This window comes from Chelonoidis abingdonii, chromosome 13, assembly GCF_003597395.2.
Source record: "Chelonoidis abingdonii isolate Lonesome George chromosome 13, CheloAbing_2.0, whole genome shotgun sequence".
Taxonomy (NCBI): Eukaryota; Metazoa; Chordata; order Testudines; family Testudinidae; genus Chelonoidis; species Chelonoidis abingdonii.
Genome location: NC_133781.1, coordinates 18,047,859 through 18,073,172, shown reverse-complemented (window position 1 = coordinate 18,073,172; position 25,314 = coordinate 18,047,859). Strand labels below are relative to the sequence as shown.

At 54.7% G+C, this 25,314-nt stretch overlaps 2 protein-coding genes across 14 annotated transcripts in view; one reads left to right on the top strand and one right to left on the bottom strand.

The window, feature by feature from the left end:
• TMEM94 (transmembrane protein 94) overlaps positions 1–4,086 on the top strand; it is a 111,465-nt gene extending 107,379 nt beyond the window's left edge. For all 8 annotated transcript variants that reach the window (XM_075071798.1, XM_075071797.1, XM_032792932.2 and 5 more), the window contains 2 exons: positions 50–220; positions 537–4,086. In XM_075071798.1, coding sequence (XP_074927899.1) covers positions 50–220; positions 537–609 — 244 coding nt within the window. In that variant the 3' untranslated portion in view covers positions 610–4,086. The remainder of the gene's footprint in view (positions 1–49; positions 221–536) is intronic.
• Positions 4,087–6,813: 2,727 nt separating this feature from the next.
• The window catches only part of CASKIN2 (CASK interacting protein 2), an 84,685-nt gene continuing 66,184 nt past the window's right edge, over positions 6,814–25,314 (bottom strand). For 2 of the 6 annotated variants that reach the window (XM_032792923.2, XM_032792922.2), the window contains exons 4-21: positions 22,055–22,152; positions 21,404–21,549; positions 20,696–20,791; positions 19,280–19,410; positions 17,775–17,883; positions 17,127–17,235; positions 16,652–16,746; positions 15,989–16,106; positions 15,038–15,190; positions 14,371–14,492; positions 13,384–13,465; positions 12,212–12,306; positions 11,655–11,765; positions 11,236–11,337; positions 10,814–10,952; positions 8,358–10,565; positions 7,725–8,067; positions 6,814–7,350 (exon numbers count right to left, since the gene is read on the bottom strand). In XM_032792923.2, the coding sequence (XP_032648814.1) occupies positions 7,254–7,350; positions 7,725–8,067; positions 8,358–10,565; positions 10,814–10,952; positions 11,236–11,337; positions 11,655–11,765; positions 12,212–12,306; positions 13,384–13,465; positions 14,371–14,492; positions 15,038–15,190; positions 15,989–16,106; positions 16,652–16,746; positions 17,127–17,235; positions 17,775–17,883; positions 19,280–19,410; positions 20,696–20,791; positions 21,404–21,549; positions 22,055–22,152 (4,354 nt within the window). In that variant the 3' untranslated portion in view covers positions 6,814–7,253. The remainder of the gene's footprint in view (positions 7,351–7,724; positions 8,068–8,357; positions 10,566–10,813; positions 10,953–11,235; positions 11,338–11,654; positions 11,766–12,211; positions 12,307–13,383; positions 13,466–14,370; positions 14,493–15,037; positions 15,191–15,988; positions 16,107–16,651; positions 16,747–17,126; positions 17,236–17,774; positions 17,884–19,279; positions 19,411–20,695; positions 20,792–21,403; positions 21,550–22,054; positions 22,153–25,314) is intronic. The other 4 variants (XM_032792924.2, XM_032792925.2, XM_032792926.2 and 1 more) reach the window with 4 other exon arrangements.

Sequence of the window (25,314 nt, the reverse complement as noted above, 5' to 3'; positions counted from 1 at the left end):
CCAGGAGGCGTGTGGACATGTCTGAGCCTTGCTGTCTCCATTGAATTAGGTTGCTGGGTCAGGTGATGCAGACGGCTCTGGATCTGAAGCTGTGGACAAACTTAGACTCTCCATTAACCTTTAATGATGTTCACATCTCCTTGGTCTCATGGCTCTTGGGTTTCCACTCTCTCATCCTCGTGGTAATTGTTAACGAGATCGTCAAACTCCACGAAATCCGGTAAGGAAGGGCAGTGGGAGGGGAGCCTGCCAACCTGTTCCACCCCAGCTCCTGGCCGGTTCTTGGGCTGAGATGATGCATAAGAAACAGGATGGAGAATAATGTGGAATATATTGCCATGCCATTACGTAAGCAGCATGCTGCAGAGACCTGGTGCATTGCTGCAGTGTGCAGGGCCAGCTGGCTACAGAGGGCCCACGCGTGGCTTGGGCTCTGGAGGTTTGGGTGTCCCTGTTCTCAAGGGTGGGTTCCTCTGTGAGCTGCAGGACTTGCCTCTCTGCCCTAACATGCTGCTCTTCCTTTCTGCCCTCTCCAGGGTGCGGGTCCGTTACCAAAAGAGACAGAAGCTGCAGTTTGAAACTAAACTGGGGATGAATTCTCCGTTTTGAACCCCGGCAGCAGGAGTCTTGTGGCAATGCCGCCTGGGGCGAGGGACGTATGCCCCTTTCCCCGCACAGCCTTGACCTATGCGGCAAGAAGGATAGTGCTGGAGGCTTCGCAAGGCTTTGCTTACACACGTGGACCCGCCAGGCTCCTAGCCAAGCAGCAACAGAACCTTAGAGAGAGGCCACTGCTGTAGCTGTGTCCAGGAGCAGGTTTGAGGCCCCTTACCCCATTGCAGAGCTCCAGGGGAATGGGAGCTCTGGCTGCCCTGCAGGCTGCTGTTCCTGTTTGTTTATTTTTAGTACCTTGATGACATTGAAATGAAGCAATTTCCCCTTGCAGACTCTTCCTCCAGGATCAGCTGTGTCTGTGCAGATCAGGGCCCTGGCATGGCTGCTGAGTCTGTTGGGAGAGGGAGGGGTTGATGGGGGAAATCCAGGGCTGCTGCCGTTTTGCCCTTTTGTTAAAGCATTTTGTTGGGTATATGTGCCCTCCCCACCTCCTATCTTGGCGGCCCTTCCTGATGCTTTCCTGGGTCAGAGCCTCAAGTCTCCTGCCCTTCTGTGAGCACTACTTGGCTCTGCTCAGGCTCCCACACTGCATCATGGAAGCCTTCTAGTTTCTCTGGCTGCAGTCAGGCCTGCCCTCTAGTGGACGGTGGGCATACTTGCAGCAGGACTGGAGAGCGGTATGGTTGAGATGTGGGCTGCTGGGGTCCCAAACTCTGGAAGTGGGGATGGAGGCAGGTCTTTAAGCAGAGTCTCTATTTGAATCTCATGATGGAGGCTCCCTTCCCCCTGGGGCATTTCTAACAACTATCTGTATGAGAGCCCAAGCCCTGCCTGCCTTCAGGAGGGCAGGGAGCGCCCTTTGGGGACTGAGCCAAAGTGGTCCAGCTTTCATAATCTTCTTGGCCTGGCCAGCTCTCGTGCATTGGGGGAGACTCACTTAATGCCAGCCCCAAACAAGGCAGCTTTACAGTTGTCTCCCTCGTGTGATGGTGGATTTCTAGTCATTCACTGAGACTTGTGCAGATCACCCTTGCTGTGACCATCCTGCTTTGGCAGCACTGTCTGAGACCAGGGACTGGGGGATGCATCTGACTAAGCTAAGCTAAGCTGCGTGCCCTAGGCACAGTGTCTGCAGCTGGCTCTGATTTCAGGGGCCCCCAGCTTTTCCTGGAAGCAGGTATGTTTACAGGCAGACCCAGCAAGATGATCTCCCTGCTGCTTGCAATTGTGAATAACAAGCAGGGTGGGAAATGGCTGCCTTCCCAGAAGTGTAATTCCCTCTGATCATGTCCTTTTGTACTAGTGTTTCAAAATATCCCCCTCCCCCCAGCTATGTTTCCATTCCCCCCTTTGAGCACTACCCTAGCAGCTTTTCCTCATGGCTTCTGGTTGTAGGAAAGTTGGTTCTTTAGGGGTTAGCTCTGCCATTCTGTTTCCCCACCTCCTGACCTATTGCAAGGGAACTCCCATGTGGACTGCATCCCTCTGAACTGAAGGAGAGCTTCATGTGAGGGCTTGTCTATCCCACGCCACACTGGTGCAAGTCATTATGTGCACTAGCACAGCACAGCACAGCACATTTGCACAGACGCAGGCTACAGCAGTGGTAAAAAGCCCTAATGCAGAGAAGCCTGGGGTTGCAGGAGCCACCTTGCACCTTTGCACAGAGCTGGTGCTAGCTCTGGCTACAGCCTGGAATGTGTGGGCCTGTTTAACAGACCACTCCCAGTGCTGATACTGAGCCAGTGATGGAATTTATTCCTTCCCAGGCTTGGAGACCAGACCAAGTCAGGCAAATCCCGGCTCCATCTGTGCTTCCATAGTAACTTCACAAAACACAGATGTCACCTTGGGCCTGGAGCAGAGTAGTAGCTGTTAATCATTTCCTGACAGACTGAGAGGGTGAAGAACCCTAAGCCAGTTCCCTGTTGCTCCCCCTTGTGTTTCAATGAGAACAGTAACAAAACCAAGGATGATCGACTCTAAGCAACATCCCCAAATCCCACATAGATCCTGCAGGGAGAATGTGTGTGTGAGAGCACCATTGTCAGGGTAAATACACTGGAATAGCTGTGGTATGGGAGGGTGGGGTTGGGTGGCATTCTGCTCTGGCCCTTAGCAGTTTGCCACTGCAAGCATGAACTTGGTCAGTTTCAGTAAGTGAAGGAGGCTCTGCCTTTTCAGTACAGTCTAGCAGGTGCCTTGGCTGTCTTGGGAAATGTACCATGTTAGATACATGAACTGATAAGTGTGATGCTAAACATGACTTGGCACCTAGTGACGACAGGAACAAAGCATGTTTTTAAAACGTATTGGCTTGTTCTGGTAAATCCTGGGGTTCAGACATTTGAACACAACTGTACTTGTCCAGGTTGAAGGAAAAGTCACGTCTAACATTGTGTTAGTTAAAACATACTAGCAAACGCGATTGCCCAGTGTAGACAAGGCCCAAAGGGGGCAGCTGGAGGGAGCTAGTCTGCATCTCCAAGCTCAGAGCTGCCAGGGGTGCATGGGATAACAACTCTAGATGGCTGGGAACTCTGAGCAATGGCCATTAGGTAAAGCAGGGTTGTACTATGTGGTTCCAGCCTGAAATGTGACTGTGTAAAACCAGCCCCTTAATACTTCAGTAGCTGGCGCTCTGCCTGTAGCCAGTCACATATGCTCATTTTACAGACTAGACTAAGCCTTCTGGTATTTTTACTCCTTTTAGGCCTGCAGTGCTGACATAGCTCCAGGAGAGTGAGCTGGATTCTGCCTTGGCCACACTTATGTAAATTCCAGTTACAAAATTGGTGATGCCTGAGACAGCAAGAACCAAGCATGACTTTCAGATCTCAGGGTGAATTTGCAGGGTTAGCAGGTAGGAAAAACCTTTCTTTATTTGCAAGCTGGGCTGATTTGAACAGGAGTCAGACACAAACATGAAACCTCCCACTGCCAGAGTCACACTTAAAGCTGCACAGCTCTGTTCTCAAGGATCTGAGATCTTAGCTTGTTTTTGTTTCCCCTGAAGTTTTATAATGTGATTTTTAAAGGCAGCAGCTGCCAAAGCTGAGAGCTGGCCAGTCTCTCTTCTAGAGGGGGCATGTCCTGTAGCTTTCCTTTTCTGGGGTGATCACTCTGAAAATACTTCCCTCTTGCCACTCCCACCCTCCGCGGCTAGACTCAGATGGAGCCAAAATGTTAGAACAGTTGAGCCTTTTTGGTAGTCGCCTTTGCCTCTGTACAAGCCTTGTCACCTCACACTCCTTAGCCAACCAGGGTTTCAGAAAGGCATGAGTGCACAGCTTTGGAAAGGAATTTCCTAGGTCAAAATATTTTTAAATGGTGTATATTTTATATTGAAAATTAAATTTTTTGGATGTATGTAAAAATTTTTTTGATTTGTATTAAAACTTGTAAATTGTATAAAAAACCCCCACAAGCACTCAATGTATGAATGGCAATAAATGATTGTCTGATACTGTGCAGCAGGGCGAGGGAGCTTTGTTTTCAGTTGGCTGAGGGGCTCTGTAGCTTGGTCCCCACAGAGAAATGGATTCATCTTGTAGTGGGAGGCAGTGTGGTCAAAGGAGCTTGGCACTTTGGGTTTCCATTCCCGGCTCTGCCGCTGACTCAGTTTGCTTTTGGGCAAATCGCTTCATATCTGTGCATCTCTGTTCTGCAGAATAACTATTTGCGTAGCATTTCTGGTTCCACTGGATCCCAGAGTACTGTACCAACTACAGCTGCAGTAATCAGCTGTTGTGTTGTGAGGCTTAGTTAATGGCTGAAGCACTTTGGTGCTGGGTGAAAGGTGCTAGAGAAAAGGATTTTTAGTGATGTTGGAGTCAAGAGGGAGCAGGTGAAGGACTGGCTGGAGCTGAGTCAAGCAGGCACTGGGAAAAGTAGATTAGTAGAGACCAAGCAGAGTTGGGCTCGTGCCGTCGTCTATGCACTGCTCAGCAAGACTGCAGCATTGTAACAATGCTGGACCTTGATCTCAAAATGGGTTAGGGAGGAAATATTTTCTTGCCTTGAAAATGTAGCTAAGGCCCTGAGAAGATGTGATTTGTTTCACTATTGCATGATAAGCCAACATTAGATGGAAGAACAGAAGCCAAGTGTTCTGGCTTCCAGCCCAGTGCTCTAACCATTACTCTGTGCCATCACACAAAGTTCCCTTACCACTGTAGGGTGGTCAAAAGTAACATGTAAGGCCAAATCTTTGTCCCTGGAGACACCTTTAGGGAGAGCAAGTGGACAATGGTATTAGCATGAAAGAGACAACTGAGTCAATTATCAAAGGGGAAAAAAGTCCCACTGTTTAATAGAATTAAGTCTTAATTGAGGTTAGTGGAAAACAAACTGCATGATTAACACAAACAGTCCAGATGGTTTAAAATCTGTCAGTCTGGCAATTACGTGGACTATTTTTTCCCTGGCTGCAAAGAACAGGGGTTTTGTTAGACACAGTCATGCCCATACATAATTTACACAGCATACAATATCTTTAAAATAAAGATCTAGAACTTGAAAAATAAGCATTCCTCTGAGAGAAAAACATACGTAATTCCATTATTGACCGTACGAACAGCACTCTGCTGCTCCTGTGGTGGCTCAGAGTAATGCAGCTCTACCCCAGTGTCTCTCTTATCCCTGTCCCTAGAAAATGACACTTTGAAATCTGGTTAGTAAATATATAATCACATTTAAAATATATACACTTTGTCTTTTAAAAAAAATTTACAGTTTATCAACATTGAAAAAGTTGGACTAGTCCCAAGTCAACTCATGGGACACAAAAACCCCTTTTAAAGAGATTTATTTTTAAACCTTTTTATAAAGTGCCACTGGTTGCAGCTATTTTTAAAAGTTCACTTTTGTAGCACTTGCTGTTTCACACGCGGCCATATTTCAGGCAACGTAATGTACAAAGATACTGACTAGCTAGGGCCAAGATGGGTTAGTGTCAAATCTACAGCCTGACCTTGCCACCTGACAAGTTTTGTTTTCACATAGAAACCAGATTGGCATGAATTCCATCTCCTGCCAGTAGGGATCATGGTACAAATGGTTACCACACAAATGAGTAAGTCGCTGAGAAAAACATGGGCTGGGATGGGTTGATTTCACAGGGGGCTGCTCTCTTTCCAGTGCAGGGAGAGTTGATTCTGTAAACAGTCTAATAGTTTGAGGTGCCAATTTCGCTGGGGGATGAGGAAGGCTGCTGCTTCCTTCAGTCACCTTCATAATTTAGCTTTAATTTTTAAAAGTTAGATTTGCTTGGTGGTTTTTGCAACAAATGACCCCTTAGTACAAAATGTGCAAATTTTCCCTTTTATTGCTCTGGTGCGTTCATTAGTTGGGCATTTCAGGTGACCCCAGATAGATCCTTCAAGAAAAATTTGTTCTTAAAGCAATCCAGCTCTAACTGCTGCTAGGAATGAAAAAACGGAGTGCTGTTCCTTTGCTTCAGCCCTGTCGAGGTGGGTGAATCCAACTTCTATTTACAGTAGCTGTCAGGGAGCTAAAACTAACATAGTGCAGTGAAGTCATTTCTAGCTCCATTCTTCTAGAAGCTGGTCAGTGTTTAGTAGGGTTAAGAAGCATCTTCACAGGTCCCCAAATGCTGCTAGCATTTAAAAAATCTTTGCTTCCAACTCAGCTTTGAGTCTTGTTCCAGGTCCATTTCCCTCCCTAGAGTTGAGCTAGAGTGGTCACATGGAAAGAAGAGAACGTGTTTGCCACGAAAACACATCCTGTTCCTGCCTAACTGACTGGATATGCAATACTGCAGAGGGGTGGGTAGGGATCTCTTACAATCAGAGCCAGCAGAGGGCACCCTCCACTGCAGCAACATGCTCCAGCCAGACTGCCACTGACTAGCCCAAAAGATGCTCATCCCAGCCATTTACCAGGAATGAATCCATGCAGGAAGCTTAGGGAGGGGGTCAGGTAGATCTTAATTTCCTGACAAAGTTGTTGTTTGAGCCTGTTTGCTCCTTTATGGGGTACAGACTGTGCCAGCGTGGCTCCGAGGGCATTGCTGTGGGGATTTAAATCCACTTGATTACACGCTGCCTTTCAGTGACATGCTTAAAAAGCACCAAATAAAGCAGGCAAGTTTCTTCTCACCCAGAAGGCTGCCAAGCTGCAACAAGTCCTGTCTTAATGCGCAGCCCCAGCAGGGCCTGTCGACTGCTGAAATAAGTGCTTGGCTCTGCTGTGCCTGCCTAAGGAGGTCCTCTCCCTCAACATACTTTTGGCAGGGTTTAAATAATAAGAGGCAGGACTCAGCATTAGGGCTAGTGAGGAAAAAGGCCCCTGAGGAAGCAGAGCTCATTTCTTAGGGGAGGCTGGACCCCCAGGAGTGAGAGTTAGTGCACTCACTCAAATGCTGCTGAGGGTGGAAAGGTGTAGTTGCCTCTTCCTTGTGCTCATCTCCTGCAGCTGCAAAGGGACATATGGGAAATTCCCTGGGGCTGTGACTGGGCTGCCCTGAGTGGGCCAGGAAAGATGAGGGAGGTGCACACTCCAAGCCCTAAAGTGCAGGAGGGAGAAAGATCAGAGCAGCTGTAGTAATCCCTGGGCAGACTTCAGGGCCACCCCCCTTCAGGAATTAGCACAGCAACTGAGTGGCAGGCGACCAAATCTCAGTCCAACATGGCATCCAGCTGGTCAGCCAGGTCATCGAACATGTTGCTGATGTCTTCCAGGATGTTATTAGCCGAGTGCGTAGCCCCGTAATGACTGAGAGGGAAAGAAAGAAAAGGCAGGATGGGTAAGGCCCTGTGACGAGTGAAGGCCTTGGTGCCCTCTGAAGCCAACAGTGCAAGGGGGTCCCAGGGCCTCCCCCAAACCAACGGGTAGGTTGGACCCAACCACTGCTCAAGCCTTGCCCTGTGCACAGCTCAGAAATGGGGCTAGCCTGCATGGGCCCCACCGCGCAATGGAACCATGTTTTAACTGCTGTGACAGAGGTTGATGGGCCCTTGGCCCAACAGCGGAGGAAGAAGTTGAGAAGGAACCTGGCCCAAGTGTTTCTAGGCACCTCTTGAAGAATATGTGGCTGAGGGATAACTTACCCACTCAGCCCTCCTCTCCCCCCAGGGCTGTTCCCTCACCTGTCCAACTCCTCGGCTGTTATTTTTTTCTCAGCAGCCTGCAGCGCAGCTGTCAGGGAAGAGTTGGTCTGTTCCAGTCTCTGCTGAGCCAGGGCTGCATCCGGAGTGGCACTCAAAGGCTTCATAAAAATGGGCATCCCGTTGCTCAAGGCTGTCTTGTTGCCAATCTCCAGTTTCGATGGGCAGGCAACAGCCGTGGATCCTGCCACCTCTGGTGCCATCTCGGCAGTTGCCCAGGGGGCAATGGTATTCCGAGAGGGCTGCAGGACTTGCTGATAAATCGTTTTTGGCCCTGAAAATACCAGTTTTGTAGACGCAACAGACGTGTGCTTGGCTGAGGCATCTGGAAGAGAACAGATAAAACCTAGTTCAGTCCTGGCCCCATGCATGATACATTGGCTCTGGGAGAGGAGACACCGAGCCCAGCCAGCTAGGACAAAGCCGCTGTATGCTCCTCTGCTGCCGAAGCCCATCTCCCACCCCTGCACGTGCAAGCGCCTCTACACGCACATACTAGAAAGGGGTGTAGCTGACAGCTGCCCCCTCACCCTGGACTCCCTACAGATCCACCTCCCTCCCCCCTGAGGAGGAGCTTTTAGTTCACTCTGAACACAAACGATATGTTGCATGTACCTGGCCCTACAGTGGAGGTCCTCAGGAGGACAGCACCCCCATGCAGCTCCCCAGGGCTGGATGATTTCAGAGGAAGTGGAGACTTTTTGATCCCCTTCTCCAGAGACAGGATGCTCTTCTCAATCTCAGCAATTCTGAATTCCACACTGTCATCATCAAAAACGTCTCCGTTTCCCCCGGGCTCCAGCGTTGGGCCCATGATGCTTACGGCTTGGGCCTGTGCATATTGTGGGGGCGGACTCGCAAGAGCCTGGCTCTGGCCAGCCACGCTGAATGCTTTTAGCAGAGTCTGTAGTGGCTCCCTCTCCTTGTACCTGGGCCTCCGCTTCACTGTGTCAGACTCGGTGAGGTTGAATTCCAACACTTCCAACTCTTTCACTGTGGTTCCTCCCAGCTCCTTTCCAGCAGAAGAGCAGGAAGGCCCCACACTGGCAGCTGTTGGGGGGCTGGACTCAGAGTCCAGGCTGGTAGCTTCTGCCTTGTGGTGCCCAGGAGGCTTTGGTCGCTGTTTGATGGTTAAGTTGCCTTCTTCTGCAAATGGAATGCACTCACTGGAGCTGTTCTGAGAGGACGATGATGAGATCTCACAGTCCTCTGGGCCAGATCTCACCTCCTCCTCTGTGTCTGACTGGACGTCCTCCAGGCTGCTTTGCAAGGCTTCCATCGTGGTGACGCTGGGTTCGCTAAACGTGCGTCGGCGGGGCCTGTTGCTCTCAAAGGCATGTCTCTCATTATCCGAGAGCCTTGTGCTGCAGGAGCCTTCAGAGACCCTGGCTCCACAGGGCTGACCATCTGAGCCTGCTCTAGAAACTAGCTCGTGATCTGGAGTTGGGGGCTTTGGTGGACTCCCACCTACGGTGGACACCTCGAGCATTGCAGCCTTGCTCTTCACTGTTTGACTGCTGCCTGCATCGCTGGTGCCCAGCCATGGTGAGGGAGCCACATCCACTGACTCTTGGGCAACAGTCGGCCTTCTCTCTGATTCCAGACCTGACTCCCCCTCTGCCTCCACAGCCTGGGCACTGGAGACAGAGCTCAGGCGCTTGGGCGGAGGGGGTGGTGGCCCTTTCCTCTTTGCCCGGATGGCAAAGGACTGGCTGCGAACGACCTTGGTGTCTGACTGCAGATAGGTGCGTGGCACTTGGCTCCGTCCCGGGCGGCGGGTGAGGGTTGCGTAGGAGCCCAGGGTGCTAGTGGGTACCTCCTCCTTCTCATGCTCGCCATCCGACAGAGCGTAGCGGTTCAGGCTGTGAGAGCGCTTCTTGTACTTGAAGATGTCTCCATTTTGCTGTTCTCCAGCCTGCCAGGAGTCCAGGGTGGCACCAGGCTTTGGAGACACGTATGGTGATTCCGTGCCACTGCAGTGGGAATGGAGATAGGAGAAAGCTTTCTGAGCTGATGACTGGAGATTGCTTCTCTGGGAAGAGGAGAACTGGGGATACAGGTGTGCTGGGTTCTTGGGCTGCTCAGGAACACTGGGGGATTTCAAGGAGATATGAGGATACATGAAGACATAGGGTGCTGTGCCCTTATTGGGCGCCTGGGGTGGGGTGCAGGGGGTTGCTGCTGGTAGAGAGTTGGATGGCTGTAACAGTGGAACGCTGCCTTTCTGAGCCACGGGGTGCTGGTACTGATCCGTCCCTTCAGGGAGGTTCCTCTCTTTCAGAGGGTTTCCCCCATACCCATTGGAGTAGCCATTCAGTCCTTCTTGGGTGGTCAGCTGGGTAATAACCTTCCCATAATTATCTTGGTTAGGTCTCCCTGGCAGAATGTTAGCGTTCTCCTTCTGCCGGGACTGTGTGGAAGAGTGCCCGCTGCTGCTGCTGCTGCCGCCGCTGCCCAGGCTCTCCTGGGAATGGCTGGAGAGGATGGTCCTGGACAACATGTTGTCCTGAGAATGCCCTGAGCCCCTGGAGCGCATTCCAATGCTCTCCTGACTCCGTGACATCCCCTGAGTGTTCATGGGCAGCGTTTCCTGGCAGCTATTGGACATGGCTGTTTGGAGCTCATAGCTCAGCTCGCTGTCCTGGAAGGTTATCATCTTGGGCGTGTGTGGAGATTGGGACTCTCCATTCTCAACAGACTCAATGGTGACTATGTCCAGGGCCCCAGGGATTTTGCGTCTTGCCGGATTGGTTTCGGCTTGGTTCAGGTTCTTGCGGATGTCTGTCAGCTTCTTGACAGCCAGCATGATCTTCTTCTGGTGGCCTGCAGATGGCACAGGAGTGAAAGAGGAGTTCAGTTTCCGTGGCCCACAAGAAGGACAATTGTGGTTTTAATGCTGTGGACCCCTGAGCATTAGCTATTACATCGAGACCTTTGCACACAGGATGACTTCAGAGCTTGCAGTTACCATGTTATGGGCTGGATTTTAGCCAGCAGCATAGAGGGCAGAGGCTCCACCATTCTACGCCTGACTGACACATTTAGCTCCTTTCCCCCCTCCCAGAACTCACCCAGCTTGTTGATGCCAATCTCCTGCAGGTCCTCCCACGTCAGGTCTGTTACGATGCTGATGGAGTCATAGCCATTGCTCACCAGTTTCTTATGGTACTGGGGCAGCCCAATGGCACTCAGCCACTCCATCAGGTCGGCCTACAGAGAACAGCAACAGGGACAATTTCATTAGCACCCCAGCAGTGGATGGTTCTGCCGTTTCTTCTCGTCCCTCTGTCGCTCACTGTATGACCCACTGTGGACTCTCATTAAAACCTGCACTTGAGTCTGCTGCCTCATTAACACACAGTGGGAACCTGTGCCAGCCCCAACCCCAAGAAAAAGTGCAGTTTCACAGGGCACTGAGCCCAGCATCTGGCTGAAAACAGTCAGGGCACCTATAGTGCTGGTGCAAAGGACAAGACATGCCCACAATACTCACAGGAATGTAATTGGGCAGCCACTCTGCAATGCTGAGCTGTCCAATCTCAGTGGAGATTTTCTTCCTGTGCCCCGGCTTAGTCACCCCAATGGCTGTTAGGTCCTAAAACAAACACAGCGGTTGCCCTTCATTAATGGGGATGCTGAAAAGTTAGCTGATGTAGTGCTAGGAGTCAGCAGCTCCCACTGCAGTGGGGAGGGAATACCGTGGAGATGCACTGGTTAGTGCTTATACTAGAGCAATGGATGCTCTAGAAATAGGGAGTGGCTGGGACCCTCCACTAGCCCGAGTCTACTGTATGGTGCCAGTCACTGGAAAAGGTGAGCAGCAGGGACTGGGCCCTGCCTTTGGTCCTTGGCACTGCCCTATTCTTTGTGGCCAGGCTCTCACCAGTAGTCCCTGAACCCGCCAGACCCTACCTCTGGGGTCATGCGGCTGATGGTGGGGACGTCATAGCCGGCATTGAGGAAGTTGGCCGTGTAGAACTCCAGCTGGAACTCACTCAGCCAGTTGTAAATGGCTTCTGCATCCTGGAGAGAGAAGCCGACACAGAACAGCCCATGACGGTGGCTGCATGGGCCGGGGAGGGGTAGGAACGGTCCAAGCTGCTCTGTGCAATGCAGCATGGCCCCTTGGGACAGGGACATTGGTCATTGACTCCCACCCCTGTACTGTCAAACTGGCTGGAATAAAAGGAATAGGGCAAGAGCATCCTGAAAGAGCTGGATTGTACCAGACCTGCTTCTCTACCCCCATCCACAGTGTTCTTCAGCCCCTGCTGCTACCTGTGCCTGTGGAGGAAGGGTGGGGCTCAGGTGAGAGAGGTGGCCATTTCACCATAGCTTCCCCCATGCCAATAAGTCAAAGGTAGCAGCTGCTTAAAATGTGAACTCATGGATTGGCCAGGCCTGTACCCCTGGTCTAAAACAGTCACCCCAATCTGTAGCACTGAAGCCCTTCTCCGGGGCCCAGGTACCTTTCCCTCCAGGAGCTGTTCAGGGCGGAGGTATTGGTGAGAGAAGATCCTGTTGCTGGCGTTACAGTTGGCCAGGTTCTGGCACCCAAGGGTTCCTGAGCAGAGAGGGGGTGGGGGGTAGTTACTGGAATGGGCCAGAGGATGAGACCCCATTGCAGAGAGAGACTGAGGAGCTGAACATTTTGCCCTGTAGTGTGAATAGTTCAAAGCACCTTGCTCCACAACTTATTAACCCTCTGCTGGGACAGGACGCTCAGCCCTGCTGCACTGAGGAAGGCAGGGATGTTCACAAGGTCACCCAGTGAGCCAACAGCAGAGCACAGACCCAGATGTCCTGCTTGCCAGCCATGTGCTGCAGCATGATGTCTTATCCCCCCTTCAAAGCCCTCTCTGCTTCCAGCTCCTCCAAAGCACATCAGAGAGCTGGAGCCTTCACCCAGCTCTGACCCCGCGCCCTGGCAGCAGCCCAGAGTGAGCACAGCAGACTGGTTTGTCTGATCTCAAAACACAATTTGTCTTTTGCAGCTGATACCATCCCTGAGCAGGCTGGGAGCAGAGCAGGGGAAGTATTCCCTCCCATCCCCCACGACTGGAGAGGAAGTGGGCCATGGACCAGCAGCAAGGGGGCATTCAGCAAGCCCTCTTGAGCTCTCCGTAGCCCCCTGCATTTTCTGTCTAAGGACAGAAAATACCAAATGCAAACAGTGACTCAGTGGAGACGGATAACAGCATTTCTGTAGCCATCTCACTAGGGGGAAGGTGCCACAGCACTATCCTTAGCCCCTGAGAGACAGAAAGGCAAATCTCTCCCACATTTTATAGAGGGGGAAGCTCATAGAAGATATGTGACTTATGGTCTTACAGCAAGATTAGGGTAGAGCTGAGAATAGAACTCAGATAGCCTGATCCCTGCTCCTGTCCTTAACTGTAGACCAGACCCTTCCCCTCCCTTTTACTGTGAAAGGAAAAAATAGTCTAGAACGAGCTGCAGGCGCCCTGCAGTAGTGGGACATGCTCGGGCTTTGTCTTGCCAAGAAAGGCCTGAGTGTGTCTGCTGGGGGTGATGAGCCTGGTACGCAGACACAGAGCTCTAAGGGCAGTGGGGGACAAAAGGTGGCTCTGACTTACTCCAAGACGCTGCCTGTGTTTCTTCCTGCAATCTCTTTGCTTACCTGGCATGGAGTTCAGCTGCCCATTCTGGCTATTTGATCCTAAGAGGTGCTGTTGTAGGTCCTCACCACCAGGGGGAAGTGGCTTCATAAGAGAGAAGAGACAATCAGAAGGGTCTGATATGGTGGGTCTGGACTTGAGACTTTGCACTGGGTGTATTGGGTCAGCCCCTGAGCAATTCTCACACAGCAGCAGAGAGGAAGGGATGGCACAGGTGTGACAGCACTGGGACTGCCTTGCACAGCCTGTGATAAGAGCCCTGCCCCGGGGCCTTGTTCTTGACAGGAGGTCTGTGTATCCTGCAACAGGAGAACAAGGCCCTGGGAACCTATGCAGTCAGTCGTGCCTAGGAGCCTCTTTGGGGGCTACAGCTAGAGGATAAAGGCTCTACTACTCCTGTCTGAGGGAGATCCTCCCAGAGCTCACTTGGCTCTGTACGCCTGGCACAGTGACAGCTGCAGATGGGTTTGTAATGTGCACACCCCTCACTGCAGTAACTGCCCCTGGCTGGGTCCCAGTGGTGGGGTCAGAGATGGTCTCAAACCCTGTGCATCCGTGGAGCAGGGCTGCGTTTCCGAAGGCTCCTCTCCATCTGGGTGGTTTTAGCAAGTCTGGCCTTGCAAGGGTCTCGCCAGTTCAGACACAAGAATGTGCAATATAGAGACATTCCCCCGGCGCTCAGTATGCTGCTACCACCACCAAGCTGTCGGCTCAGAGAAGCTGGGTTGGGACGTCCAAGTCACTGGTGGAGAGGGTGGGTTAAAAGGAGAATGGGCAGGGGTGGACTACAGTAGGGGCCTGAGTCAGTATGAACCCATGGGACTGCAAGGGGCAGCTCAAGGCAATCAAGGCTCAGAAAGCCAAGAGGGGAGTTGAGGGTAGCCCTGGGGTGCTGGTGGACTCAGTCCCCCTTGGACCTTAAACCTCCCACGAGACTTGCCCTGCTCCCTGGACACAGAGCAGCGGGCACTCTGTATCTGCCCTCCTACCGTGGCGTTCTCAATGAGGATACTGGTGCCCTGCCCGTTGGTGCCCTCAGTGCTCTGCCCGCTGCCGGCACTGCGAATGCTGCCAATGCTGCCTTCACTCCCCACACTGTTCCTGTCTCCTGCTGTTATGGAGAGAGAAGAGGCATCGGGGCCCATGTAACTGAGTGCTGGAGAAGAAGCCTGATGCCCTGGGGCTGGCACCTCCCAATCCCCATATCCCCTTGGCACTGGGGCCGGGCCTGGACTAAGCTGCAGTGAGAGGATGCTATGGGACCAGAGGAAGAGAACTGGCACCTGCACAGGGCATGGTGTTCCCTGTGCAGAGACCCACTGTCCAGACTCTGCTGCCTGCCACTGGCACAGGGCCCAACCTCCACAAGAATCACTCAGCTTCACCCTTCTTAGCGCCACAGGACAATCCCTGTTTCTAGAGAAAGGGCTGGAAGGGGGGGGTGCAGCCATGGCAGGTGTGTGGCTGGATGTGGGGTATCTATGGGTCAATGATCTTTACAGTCCCCTGAGCTGTGGTTTCCCTGAGGCTGCTGCTTTGCTCTAATCTCCCGCTTGGAGCCAGAAGGCCATTTTCTCCATCTCTTGGGCGGGATGGCGATGGGAAGGGCTCCCTGACACTAGCCCCTGTCCAGCCCTGCCCAGCAGCAACCCCGACCTGAGTCCTCAGGCCCCAGGGCCGTCGTGGTTAAGGTGAGGTGGCTGTAGGGTGCCTGCTGCAGAGCATCACCTGGGAGTGGCTGCAGCCCGCCGGGAGGGGCAGCAATGCACTGGCGCTGATGTGCAGGCACCATGCGGGGAAGAGTCATGCCTGCATTTAAAGACAAAACACTCGTGTAAGAGCAGAGTGTGTAGAAGGGGAGAGGCCAGCATCAGTCATAGCAGGGTCCGGAAATACCCCCAGCACTGTGCCTCTGGGGGGGGCCTGCAGAGGAAGGGCTCATGTGGGTGAGTGTGCAGCTGGCAAACCTGGGACAGAGCCAGGACTGTACCAGAGAGTTTCCCTGGCCCTGCGAACAGGGCCTGGCTCCATCATTCCTGTCTCAGTGCATTAGGAACAGATATTAATGCTTAGACCAGGCCTGGGCCCCAGGATACCTGGCTCCTCTAACTCCTCCCTGCCCCTGCACCCCAGCTTGTCAGTCCTGAGCTCCCCACACAGCCACACCTCAGCCCAGACCTAGTGCCTAGGGACCCCCTTCAGCTCCACCATCCAGACCCACAGCAAGCCCTGCTGCCCCAGTGTTAGGATGAGTTGTGGGCTGCTGCAGGGACTTGGACCCAACCTCCACAGGAACTGTGCTGACACCAGACTTATTCCCCCTGTAAACAAAGGGGCATCTGAATCCTAGTCCCTAGCTGGGAGCAGCTCACCTGAGCCCATCTGCAGCCACTGTCCACCTCTGCTGTGCTACCAGCCCCCAGTCCTCCAGGCCAGAGGGGGTGCTGTCAGCCAGAGAGCCACACTGCTGCCACTTCCCACTGGCTGCTGGGGTGGGGGCTGGGTCCAGGGAGCGGGTCAGTTGTAGTGAGGGTGGGACAAGTCCTGGTCAGAGATACATCCCTCCCAGCTCCCCAGGCACTCCAGGGCGGTGTGTGTGTTACTGACCTGTCCGCTTGCTGATGACCTCGACGATGGAGGGAGGAAAGTAGCCGACCCGATCGGTGCCTTTCTGAGTGTCGTGGATGTGCCCCTTCCAGCGCCCGTCGGAATGCTGCTCCAGGACCTGCACGAGGCACCGGGCATGAGAGCATTAGGCCCCCGAACGAGAGACTCCTTACAGGTGTCCCAGCGCCAGCAGGAGCCAGGGCATGGCATAGTACAGAAATCCTGGCTGAGGGCAGCTCCCAGCCAGACCCAGCAGGAGGTGCTGTAGGGAACACGCAGGGTCCCTGGCTGTGGGGAAGCTCCCAGATACGTCCAGCAGGAGGTGCTGCACGGAACATGCAGGGTCCCTGGCTGTGGGCAGCTCCCAGCAGGAAGTGCTGTAGGGAACGTGCAAGGTCCTGGCTGTGAGGGAGCTCCCAGCCACACCCACCAGGAGGTGCTGTAGGGAACGTGCAAGGTCCCTGGCTGTGGGGGAGCTGCCAACCACACCCAGCAGGAGGTGCTGCAGGGAACACGCAGGGTCCCTGGCTGTGGGGGAGCTGCCAGCCAGGCCCAGCAGGAGGTGCTGTAGGGAACACGCAGGGTCCCTGGCTGTGGGGGAGCTGCCAGCTACTCCAGTGTTTATTAGCCATGGTGTCTGTGCAGCTGCAGGTGATTGCTCACCGTGATGACATCTCCTGCCCGGATGTTGAGAGCGGTCAGATCGTGGAGGTTCCAGAAATCCTTTAAAGCTCGGACTTTCAGGATTCCTGATGCCTCTGAAGAGAAGGGAAAGGGGGAAGAAAGAGCATGGGAGAAGTGTGGGGACAGGGCAGGAGAACAGGAGAGAGAAGGAGAGAGAGAGAGAACATTAATAGCATGGCCAGGAACTCGGTCCCTGTTGCACCCCCAAAGCTGGCACCCCAGTGCCTGCGTACATAGGTATTGAAGCCCCTCGCCTGGGCACTCAGGTTAGCTGAGGGCCTGTTTGGAGGAGCGTTGGGATGTTGCCACACATGCCCCCATAGAAAGGCTTTCTCCCTACCAATGCCAGGTGAGAGCCGGGCATTCAGCTCCCTACAGCAGGGTTCCTGGTTCTGCCCATGGGATTACAGAGCACATGGAACAGAGCCCAATGTTACGCTTAGACCCAGCTCACCTCTCAGCAGTTGCTTGATGTCCTTGCTGGCATGCGAGGTGGTGAACTGGTTCACGATGTCCAGGGCCGTCTGGTTATAGGTGTTTCGGATGTTCACGTCTACACCACCCTGCCGTGGGGGAGCCAGCAGAGACCCCATCAGTGCCAGGGCCATTGGGCAGCCACGCCTCACACTAAAAATACTGCTGGGGAGGCAGCCTACAGGCAGGTCAGCACGTCCTCTGCAGCAGACCCAGACCCCTTCTGGGGGAGCAGGGGGCCCAGCATTCAGAGGCCTGGGGGAGAAGAGCCCCCATCTTTTCTCACCAGCTATCACTGGCAGATTGGGGGCCTAAGAGGAAGTGGGAGCAGGGCCAGGACAGAAACGAGTCCCAGAAGCTGCACTGATGGAGGGAGGTTCTGTCTCTTGCCCTGTTAATCTCGTTCCAGTTCTCACCCCCACCAGCCACTGCAGTCAGGCCACAGGCTGCATCTTCCCCTGCCCCTCAGTACCAAGCCCTGGACCACACCTTTCCTCCCCCACTGAGCCACCGTCTCTCTCCCCCGGTCTCCAGCTGCTGGCTCTATAGTGGATTGCTCTCCTAAGGGCTGCAGACTTGGTAGCTGAGGGACCGTTCCCTTTCCTCCCCGTGAGGGCCTGCAGCTCACCTCCAGCAGCAGGCGCACCACCTCCGTCTTGCCGTAGAGCGCTGCCTCGTGCAGGGCTGTGCCCGTCTTCGTCTGCCTGTTGATCTCAATTCCAGCTTTCAGCAGCTGCCTGGGGGTGGGGTGGGGGGAATAAGCCGTGGTGGTTCAGAAGGAGCAAGTGGGCACTATGAGCCAGGAGGACAGAGTGGGCAGTGAGGCAAGGCAGCTGGGCAGCAGGCAGAGCCAGGGCTTGGGGTGGGGCAGGGTAAATCTCTGTCTCAGCCAGGGTAAAAATCATGAGGTGGTTTGGGTTCACCGGATACCAAAGCCAAATGTCAATTCCAACTGCATAGGGTGAGAACTGGAGAGAGCCAGTGGGACCAGTGATGGACAGGGGGTCTGAGGTAGGGTTGCGGGGAGCCAGGCAGCCAGTGATGGACAGGGGGTCTGGGGTAGGGCTAGGGGGAGCCAGGCAGCCAATGGGACCAGTGATGGACAGGGAGTTTGGGGCAGGGCTGGGGGGAGCCAGGCAGCCAGTGATGGATAGGGGGTCTGGGGTAGGGCTGGGGGGAGCCAGGCAGCCAATGGGACGAGTGATGGACAGAGGGGTCTAGGGGGAGCCAGGCAGCCAGTGATGGACAGGGGGTCTGGGGTAGGGCTGGGGAGAGCCAGGCAGCCAATGGGACCAGTGATGGACAGAGGGGTCTGGGGGAAGCCAGGCAGCCAATGGGACCAGTGATGGACAGAGGGTCTGGGGCAGGGCTGGGGGGAGCCAGGCAGCCAGTGATGGACAGGGGGTCTGGGGCAGGGCTGGGGGGAGCCAGGCAGCCAGTGATGGACAGGGGGTCTGGGGTAGGGCTGGGGAGAGCCAGGCAGCCAATGGGACCAGTGATGGACAGAGGGGTCTGGGGGAAGCCAGGCAGCCAATGGGACCAGTGATGGACAGAGGGTCTGGGGCAGGGCTGGGGGGAGCCAGGCAGCCAGTGATGGACAGGGGGTCTGGGGCAGGGCTGGGGGGAGCCAGGCAGCCAGTGATGGACAGGGGGTCTGGGGCAGGGCTGGGGGGAGCCAGGCAGCCAGTGATGGACAGAGGGTCTGGGGCAGGGCTGGGGGGAGCCAGGCAGCCAGTGATGGACAGGGGGTCTGGGGCAGGGCTGGGGGGAGCCAGGCAGCCAGTGATGGACAGGGGGTCTGGGGCAGGGCTGGGGGGAGCCAGGCAGCCAGTGATGGACAGGGGGTCTGGGGCAGGGCTGGGGGGAGCCAGGCAGCCAGTGATGGACAGGGGGTCTGGGGCAGGGTTGGGGGGAGCCAGGCAGCCAGGGGTCTGCGGTAGAAGGCCCGCAGCCCCATGGAAAAAGAGCTCCAAGGCTAGGACTGGGGCAAACAAAGGGCAGCATGTGGGGATCTCTGGGAATCGAGCGGCAGGAGGGGAGTCTGGCACTGCTACGGGCCTGTGCAGATTAGGACGCTCATGGCAGGCAGGCTTGGGGCAGGGCGAGGCCAGTGGCTGGAGTGCTGTGCATTACCTGATTATCTCCTTGTGCCCATTCTTGGCTGCCAGGTGCAGAGGGGTGGTGTAGTTGGGGTCACTCGTGTCTTTGGACTGACCCTCCAGGAGCGCAACACACATGTGGCTGTTCAGCAGCAACTGGGCAACCTAGAGTGGGCAAGAGATGGGTGAATGATGGGGAGCACGGAAAGGAGAGCACATGAACACCATGTCCCCCACCACCCTCCCCAGGAGTCCTGCAGCAGCTGGTGGATTGCTCTGGTGGCCCCATTCCAAAGGGTAGGAAGGGACTTCCTGGACTGCCCCACCCAGATCCAGCCCCACATGCATGGCCAGTGCTTAGAGAGCCTCAGTGGGTGGGGATCAGAGAAGGGCAGAGCCCAGCTATCCCTGGAAGCCCCTAGCAGTCCCCACAGACAGGAATTGCTTTCCCCATGATACCCCCTTTCAGACAGTGGCCCAAAGGCCAGGGATTCTGGGGCCCAAGCGTGCACTGGCCTGGCTCGCCAGAGACGCCCACACAGAAGGGGAATTGTTGGTATCTTGGGGCAGCACAGATGCCTGGAGCGGGGTTGTTTTTACTGCACTATTTATAACTACAGAAACGAAGACGGCCTCCTGCAGCCCCCATGGTGAGAGCAAAACAGTCCGTGGCTGCTCCATTGGGCTGGCTGCACTGGCCAGGCCCCCTTGCAGCAGCGAATGGCACAGGTGCATTTCTGTAGGCTTGCTGAGCTCCCTCAGGGTGGGGGGAACCTTCCCGCCCCATCAATGCAGAGCAGCCTGTGCACCTGTCCTGAGCAGCCGTGGCAGGAATCCCTCGAGCCCTGCCAGGTTGGAATCTCAGGCCTGCAAACACAGCTGTGCAGAGCCTGCCCCCTCAGCGCCTGTGGAGATTAGGAAGGCTCAGCCTGTCTGGTCGCCACCAGCCTGGACTTAAATGGGAGCAGAGTAAAGATGGGGGTTGGGGAGCAGAGGAGTCAGGTTCTATCCGGGCTCTGCCACTGGCTCATTGCAGACTCGGGTTCTGTCCAGGCTCTGCTCACTGGCCCCTCTAATGATACTCTCCTCCCTCAACACAGGGGAGGAGATGCTGTTTGTAAAACCCCTTGGGGTGGAAGGAGCTATCGAAGAACAGAGCCCTAGCCATCACACTGAGCTTCACAGCCACAGCAGGGAGAGAACCCAGATTTTCCTGCCCCAAGACATGACGCTAAGGGAGAACCTCCATCAGTGGCTAGCACCACAGGGCCTACGACATGCACCGAGGAATTCTGATCCCATCCAGTGGAGGGCAGTGGTGCATTGGCCAGTTCCCTGTAGTATTGTTATTGTGAAGGGGAAGAGACATGGGCCCTAATATAATGCCTCAGAGTCAGGACAGTGCAACAGAGCGGCTCTGCGCAGTTTGCAGGCAGGCTGTGGCCTTTACCTTAAGCCGGCCAAATTCACAGGCCAGGTCCAGGGGGGTTTTCTTCGCCTTATTGATGAGACACGGGTTGGACTGGTGCTGGAGCAGCATTTCTGACTGCGGAGGAGTAACGGACATGTAAGGGAGCAATGCAGGCTGGCTGGTGATCATGCCCCATCCAGCAAGCAGCCTCCTGACACCCTCATTCAACTGTTCCCCTCTCCCTATGGGGTTCCTACCTCCACCCTTCCCATGGACAGGGCCCTGCTGGGACAGCAGCCTCAGGGGTGCTCTCTGGTGCCTGTGTCAAAGAGCACCCTGTCCCCTTCTGAAAGGCCTGCTCCCTTTCCCCATTCCCACAGCCCCCTGCCTGCATGTCCCCTCCCAGGCAGGACTGCTGGGCTGAGTCCTCTCCAGGGTGGTTTGTGGAAAGTAGCACGAGGGCCTCCCCAAAAAGATTGTCTTTCCCGCCCAAGCTGGGAGGAAGCAGTCACGCCAGAAGCTGAGTCTGGATCTCTTGTGGGGCAAGAGTATCATAGGTAGAAGCCTGGAGGCAGCTCAATGCTACGTCACCACTAACTGACACGATGTCACCACACTGCAAACCAGCAGGCCGGTGGAAATCCGGGTGAGGGGCACAAGGAGATTCGGGACCTGGCACACATGCTGCTGAGGCACCTGGGCTCCCACAGCCTCTGTCACCTCTTCTCCCCAGGCTCCCTTACTCACCACCTCGTAGTGCCCATACTGCGCAGACAGATGCAGCGGGATCTGCCCATCCAGTGACGCCATGTTGACCGAGGCGGCTGCCCGCAGCAGCAGGTGGACTGGCTCCACCCTCCCCTGCCAGGCAGCATAGTGCAGCGGGCGCATCCCTGCGGGGAAGCAAGGTCAGGAAGAGGCCAAGAGGGGCCACCTCTCAGCACGACACCGACACTAGTGATGTGGGAGCCCGGGGTGGCAGCTGGCAGGAGCTAGGCCTCACGAAGCCCAGGAGCTGAGCTCCCCATGGGGGTGCCTGAAGAACAAGCACCACACTGGCCCCTTCTGAGGCTCCAGATCAGCCCCCCAGCTCAAGGCGAATGGAGCTCCCCAGGGTGAGAAACTGGAGATGACTCTACAGCTGCCGTCTCCCAATCCCGCTCACTGCAGCAAAGTGGGGGGTGCTTTGCCCCATGGGAGGGGTCCCAGGTGCACTGCTCCCTCAGGATGTGGGGGAAGAGAGCACCTCCACCTTACCCAGGCAGACGGGTGCTCCCCAGTCACGGGGAGTGAGGGGGAAGTGGTAGGCTGGCAGAGACACTGTCCCCTCCTGGAGGGGAGGGGGAGCAGCAGGGAGGGCAGTTAGGGGCCCCAGTTGGAGGTGAGCCAGCTGCTTACCATTGCTGTCCTTTATGTCAACAGTGGCCTGTGCCTCCAGCAGCAGGGAGATGAGCTCCAGGCTCCCGCCCAGGGCCGCATGGTGCAGTGCTGAGAACCTGAGAACACCAAAAGAGAAGAGTCTCAGAAGCAGCCAACTCTGTAGTTCTACGCCCTCGAAGCCCAGCCCAGCCCTGCACAAGGGCAAAGGGGGCCATTTCTCTCCTCTCTCCAAATTGAAAGTGGCTAGAGCCGATTTCCCACTGCCCCTGCATTTTCCAATTCCAGGCAGCTGGTTTCGGTCTAGGCTGCTCCACAGCTCAGGCACTCCCACAGTTCCTGGCCACATTGCTCCTAGAACAGGGGCAAACCCCAGTTCTCTATCAGCCTCCACTTATTACATACACCAGGTCCCTGGTGTAAAGCCATTAAGTTCAGCAGGGCTGTGCCACGGAGGAGTTTGGCACGACGTAGCTAGCAGGACTCTTCCCCCCACAATCATCTCACACTGGCTCTTGGAGACTTGGTTGTTGTCCCATGAGACCCCAAAGCAAGCTGGCACCAGACGCTTGAGGGAGACATGCTGAGATCTGGCACACTCGCTACATAGCTGGTGATACCAGGCCTTACTCCACCACCTCTCCTGCTGCTGACTGTGAACAATTTAGACCAAGGCCCATAGTGCACACCTCCTGAGAGGGGATGCAGCTTCTCCACAAGGCCACAACACGCTCTGCCAGATGCCTTGAGTTTGATGGGACTGACCTGATCCTATATAGAAAACTATATCCTGCCCCCCATCACATTTTCCACCGGAAAAGCTCTCCCAGTCCAAGGCAATCCAAGCAGTGCTTTCCCTCTCCACCCTCCCCATCTGTTTCTATTTACAGCTGCCCAGCCTGACCCAGCCCAACTCTCACTAAACTCCTAGCAATCCCTCGTTCTGGGAAGCACCTGCTTCCAAATCCCTGTCTCGGAGGCGTCCTCAGTCAGAGCACTCTCTCTGCGTAGCACACTGGCAGAGGAACCTGCTGCTGTGCTCAAATTCTGTTGATCTCCTGTTGGCCCTGACACTGAGCCTTGGGCAAACTGCCTCTCAGAGTCTCGGTTTTCCTGACAGCAAAATGGGGAGAAAACACCTCCTTGCATCCCAGGGTTCACAGCTGTTTTCAAGGGACCTGTGAAGGAAGAGGTCTATGTGCAGTAGGTGCTGAGGAGTTGTCTTACTGTGGGAGCGCCCCTTCCCCGAACACTGTCTCTGCCCTCTACAGACGGAGGGAGGGAGGGAACAAGCACAGCTGGGGCCAGCTTTGCTCTCTGGGCAGCAGCAGGACAAGCAGGCAGAAAATCCAGCAGTTGAAGGGTTTGGCCAGGGCACAGGTTTTCCAGGCGATTCTCGGGGTGTGCGTGTGTGTGTGTCCGTCCATCCGTCCCACTTCCCTCTTGGCCTAACCCCTCCTCCCGCTCTGCCCCCCACGGTTGCAGTCTCACTGCCAGCATGGCTGGCTCTCCCACTGTCAGAAGCTCATGGCAGAGTGTGTGAGGCCAGCTAGAATGAATGAGCCCTGTGTTCCAGGGTTGTGAAAGAGGTCTGTTTGTCTAGAGCACTCCCTCCTTCCCCTGCGCTCCCCCTGCTCCGGGCTGCTTCATTCATGTGAAGGGCTGTGTCTGAGCAAGGGAGGCTCAGCGCCCATGGGGAGCGGCATGGGAATTCAGAGCTCTGTCAGGCTTCGCTCCCTTAACGCTCTGGGGCTGGCACGGAACTTTCCCCTGCGAGGTTCGAAGAGCGGGTGAGCTCACTTGGGTGGCCCTGTGCATCACAGGAGCTTGTGTGCATCTCATCCCGGAGCTACTCCCGCAGCAGGGCAGCCCAGGGGCCCTGCTAGTCCAGGATCCCGTTTCTAACAGAAGCCAGCAGCAGCTGCTTCAGATGAAGGGGCAAAAAAACTCTGGGGTGACCTGCTCCTTCCTCACCCCAGGCACATGTGGTACGTCTACACAGCCCGCAGCAGTAAGCCTCCCAGCCCAGTTCATGCTAGCACTCTCAACATAGCTGTGCAGACAACACTTTGAAGTTGTGGCTCAAGCGGACGCTCAGGCTCAGAAGCTCACCCGTCCCTAGGCTCCAGAGCCTGAGCTGCAACTTCAAAGCACTGTCTGCACAGCACTAGCATGAGCCCTGCTGCCTGAATCTGTTGACCCGGGCTGAGAGGCTCGCTGCCACAGGCTGTGTATACATAACCGTAGTAGCTGGCTCACGCGAGGTACAGGAGTTAGATCTCCTAATATTCTGAAATACACCCTCTGGTCACTGCATGGTCTCGTTATCCATAGGAATGTCTCAGAGGGAACAGGGCCCAGAGAGAGCGAGTGACCTGACAGCCGGGACCACAGTGGTCTGATGACTTGGCTAGGAGGTGCTAGCGGTGGAATCCAAAGAAATGGGTTCTAGTCCTGGCTCGGACACTCACATTTGCTGAGCTCTAAGCAACTTTCACTTCTAATCAGAGTCCAGACAGGCCACGCCCCGGAGGGCTAGCTTAGCTACCTAGTGAATGGGCACATCTCTGCAGGTGTGTCCTGACCACAGCAGGCCCCCACTGGAGCTTCTACTGTGTTAGCCAGCACTGTTCACTCCTTAACAATCGAGTGATCTGGGCATCTCACTGATGTCAAACCTTTGTCTCCATTTAAAAGTAAGGAGGAAGGGAAGGAGGGAGATAAAAAAACTCAAAAACCTGGGAAATTCCAAAGTCAACAGATCTTTGTTTCAAAAACCAGCTTAAGGTTGCAAAATAAACCCTCACTTCCCCCAGCGTTTACAAATCCCAAGCGAGGAAGTGTATAGTTAAGGGTGTCGTGAACCTTATGCTGCTCTCCTAGCAGAACACACACGCTCTTCTTATCAAGTCTGATGAAATGCACGACTCATCATACCATCTCCACCTTCTCTCTGACCCAAAAGAAATACGATTCTTTCATCAGCAATTTCAAAACAATCACACAAAACCCTTCTGGAAAAGGGAACATTCCTCTGTACATTCATAATGGGTCTGACACAGATTGATCAGCCTTGCCTACATCTTTACCAAAAAAATCAATAACTTACCATGTCTTGTTACACTTTTCCTATTCATCTATATCTTTCTCAGGAAACAGCCATGCTAAGTACTTTACCAAAAAATCCTAGTGGTCCATCGCTAAACGTTCTAACTGACAACGTTTCCCATTAACAGGTACTCCACCTCCCTGAGGGGATTAGCTTACAGCTTACATAAACG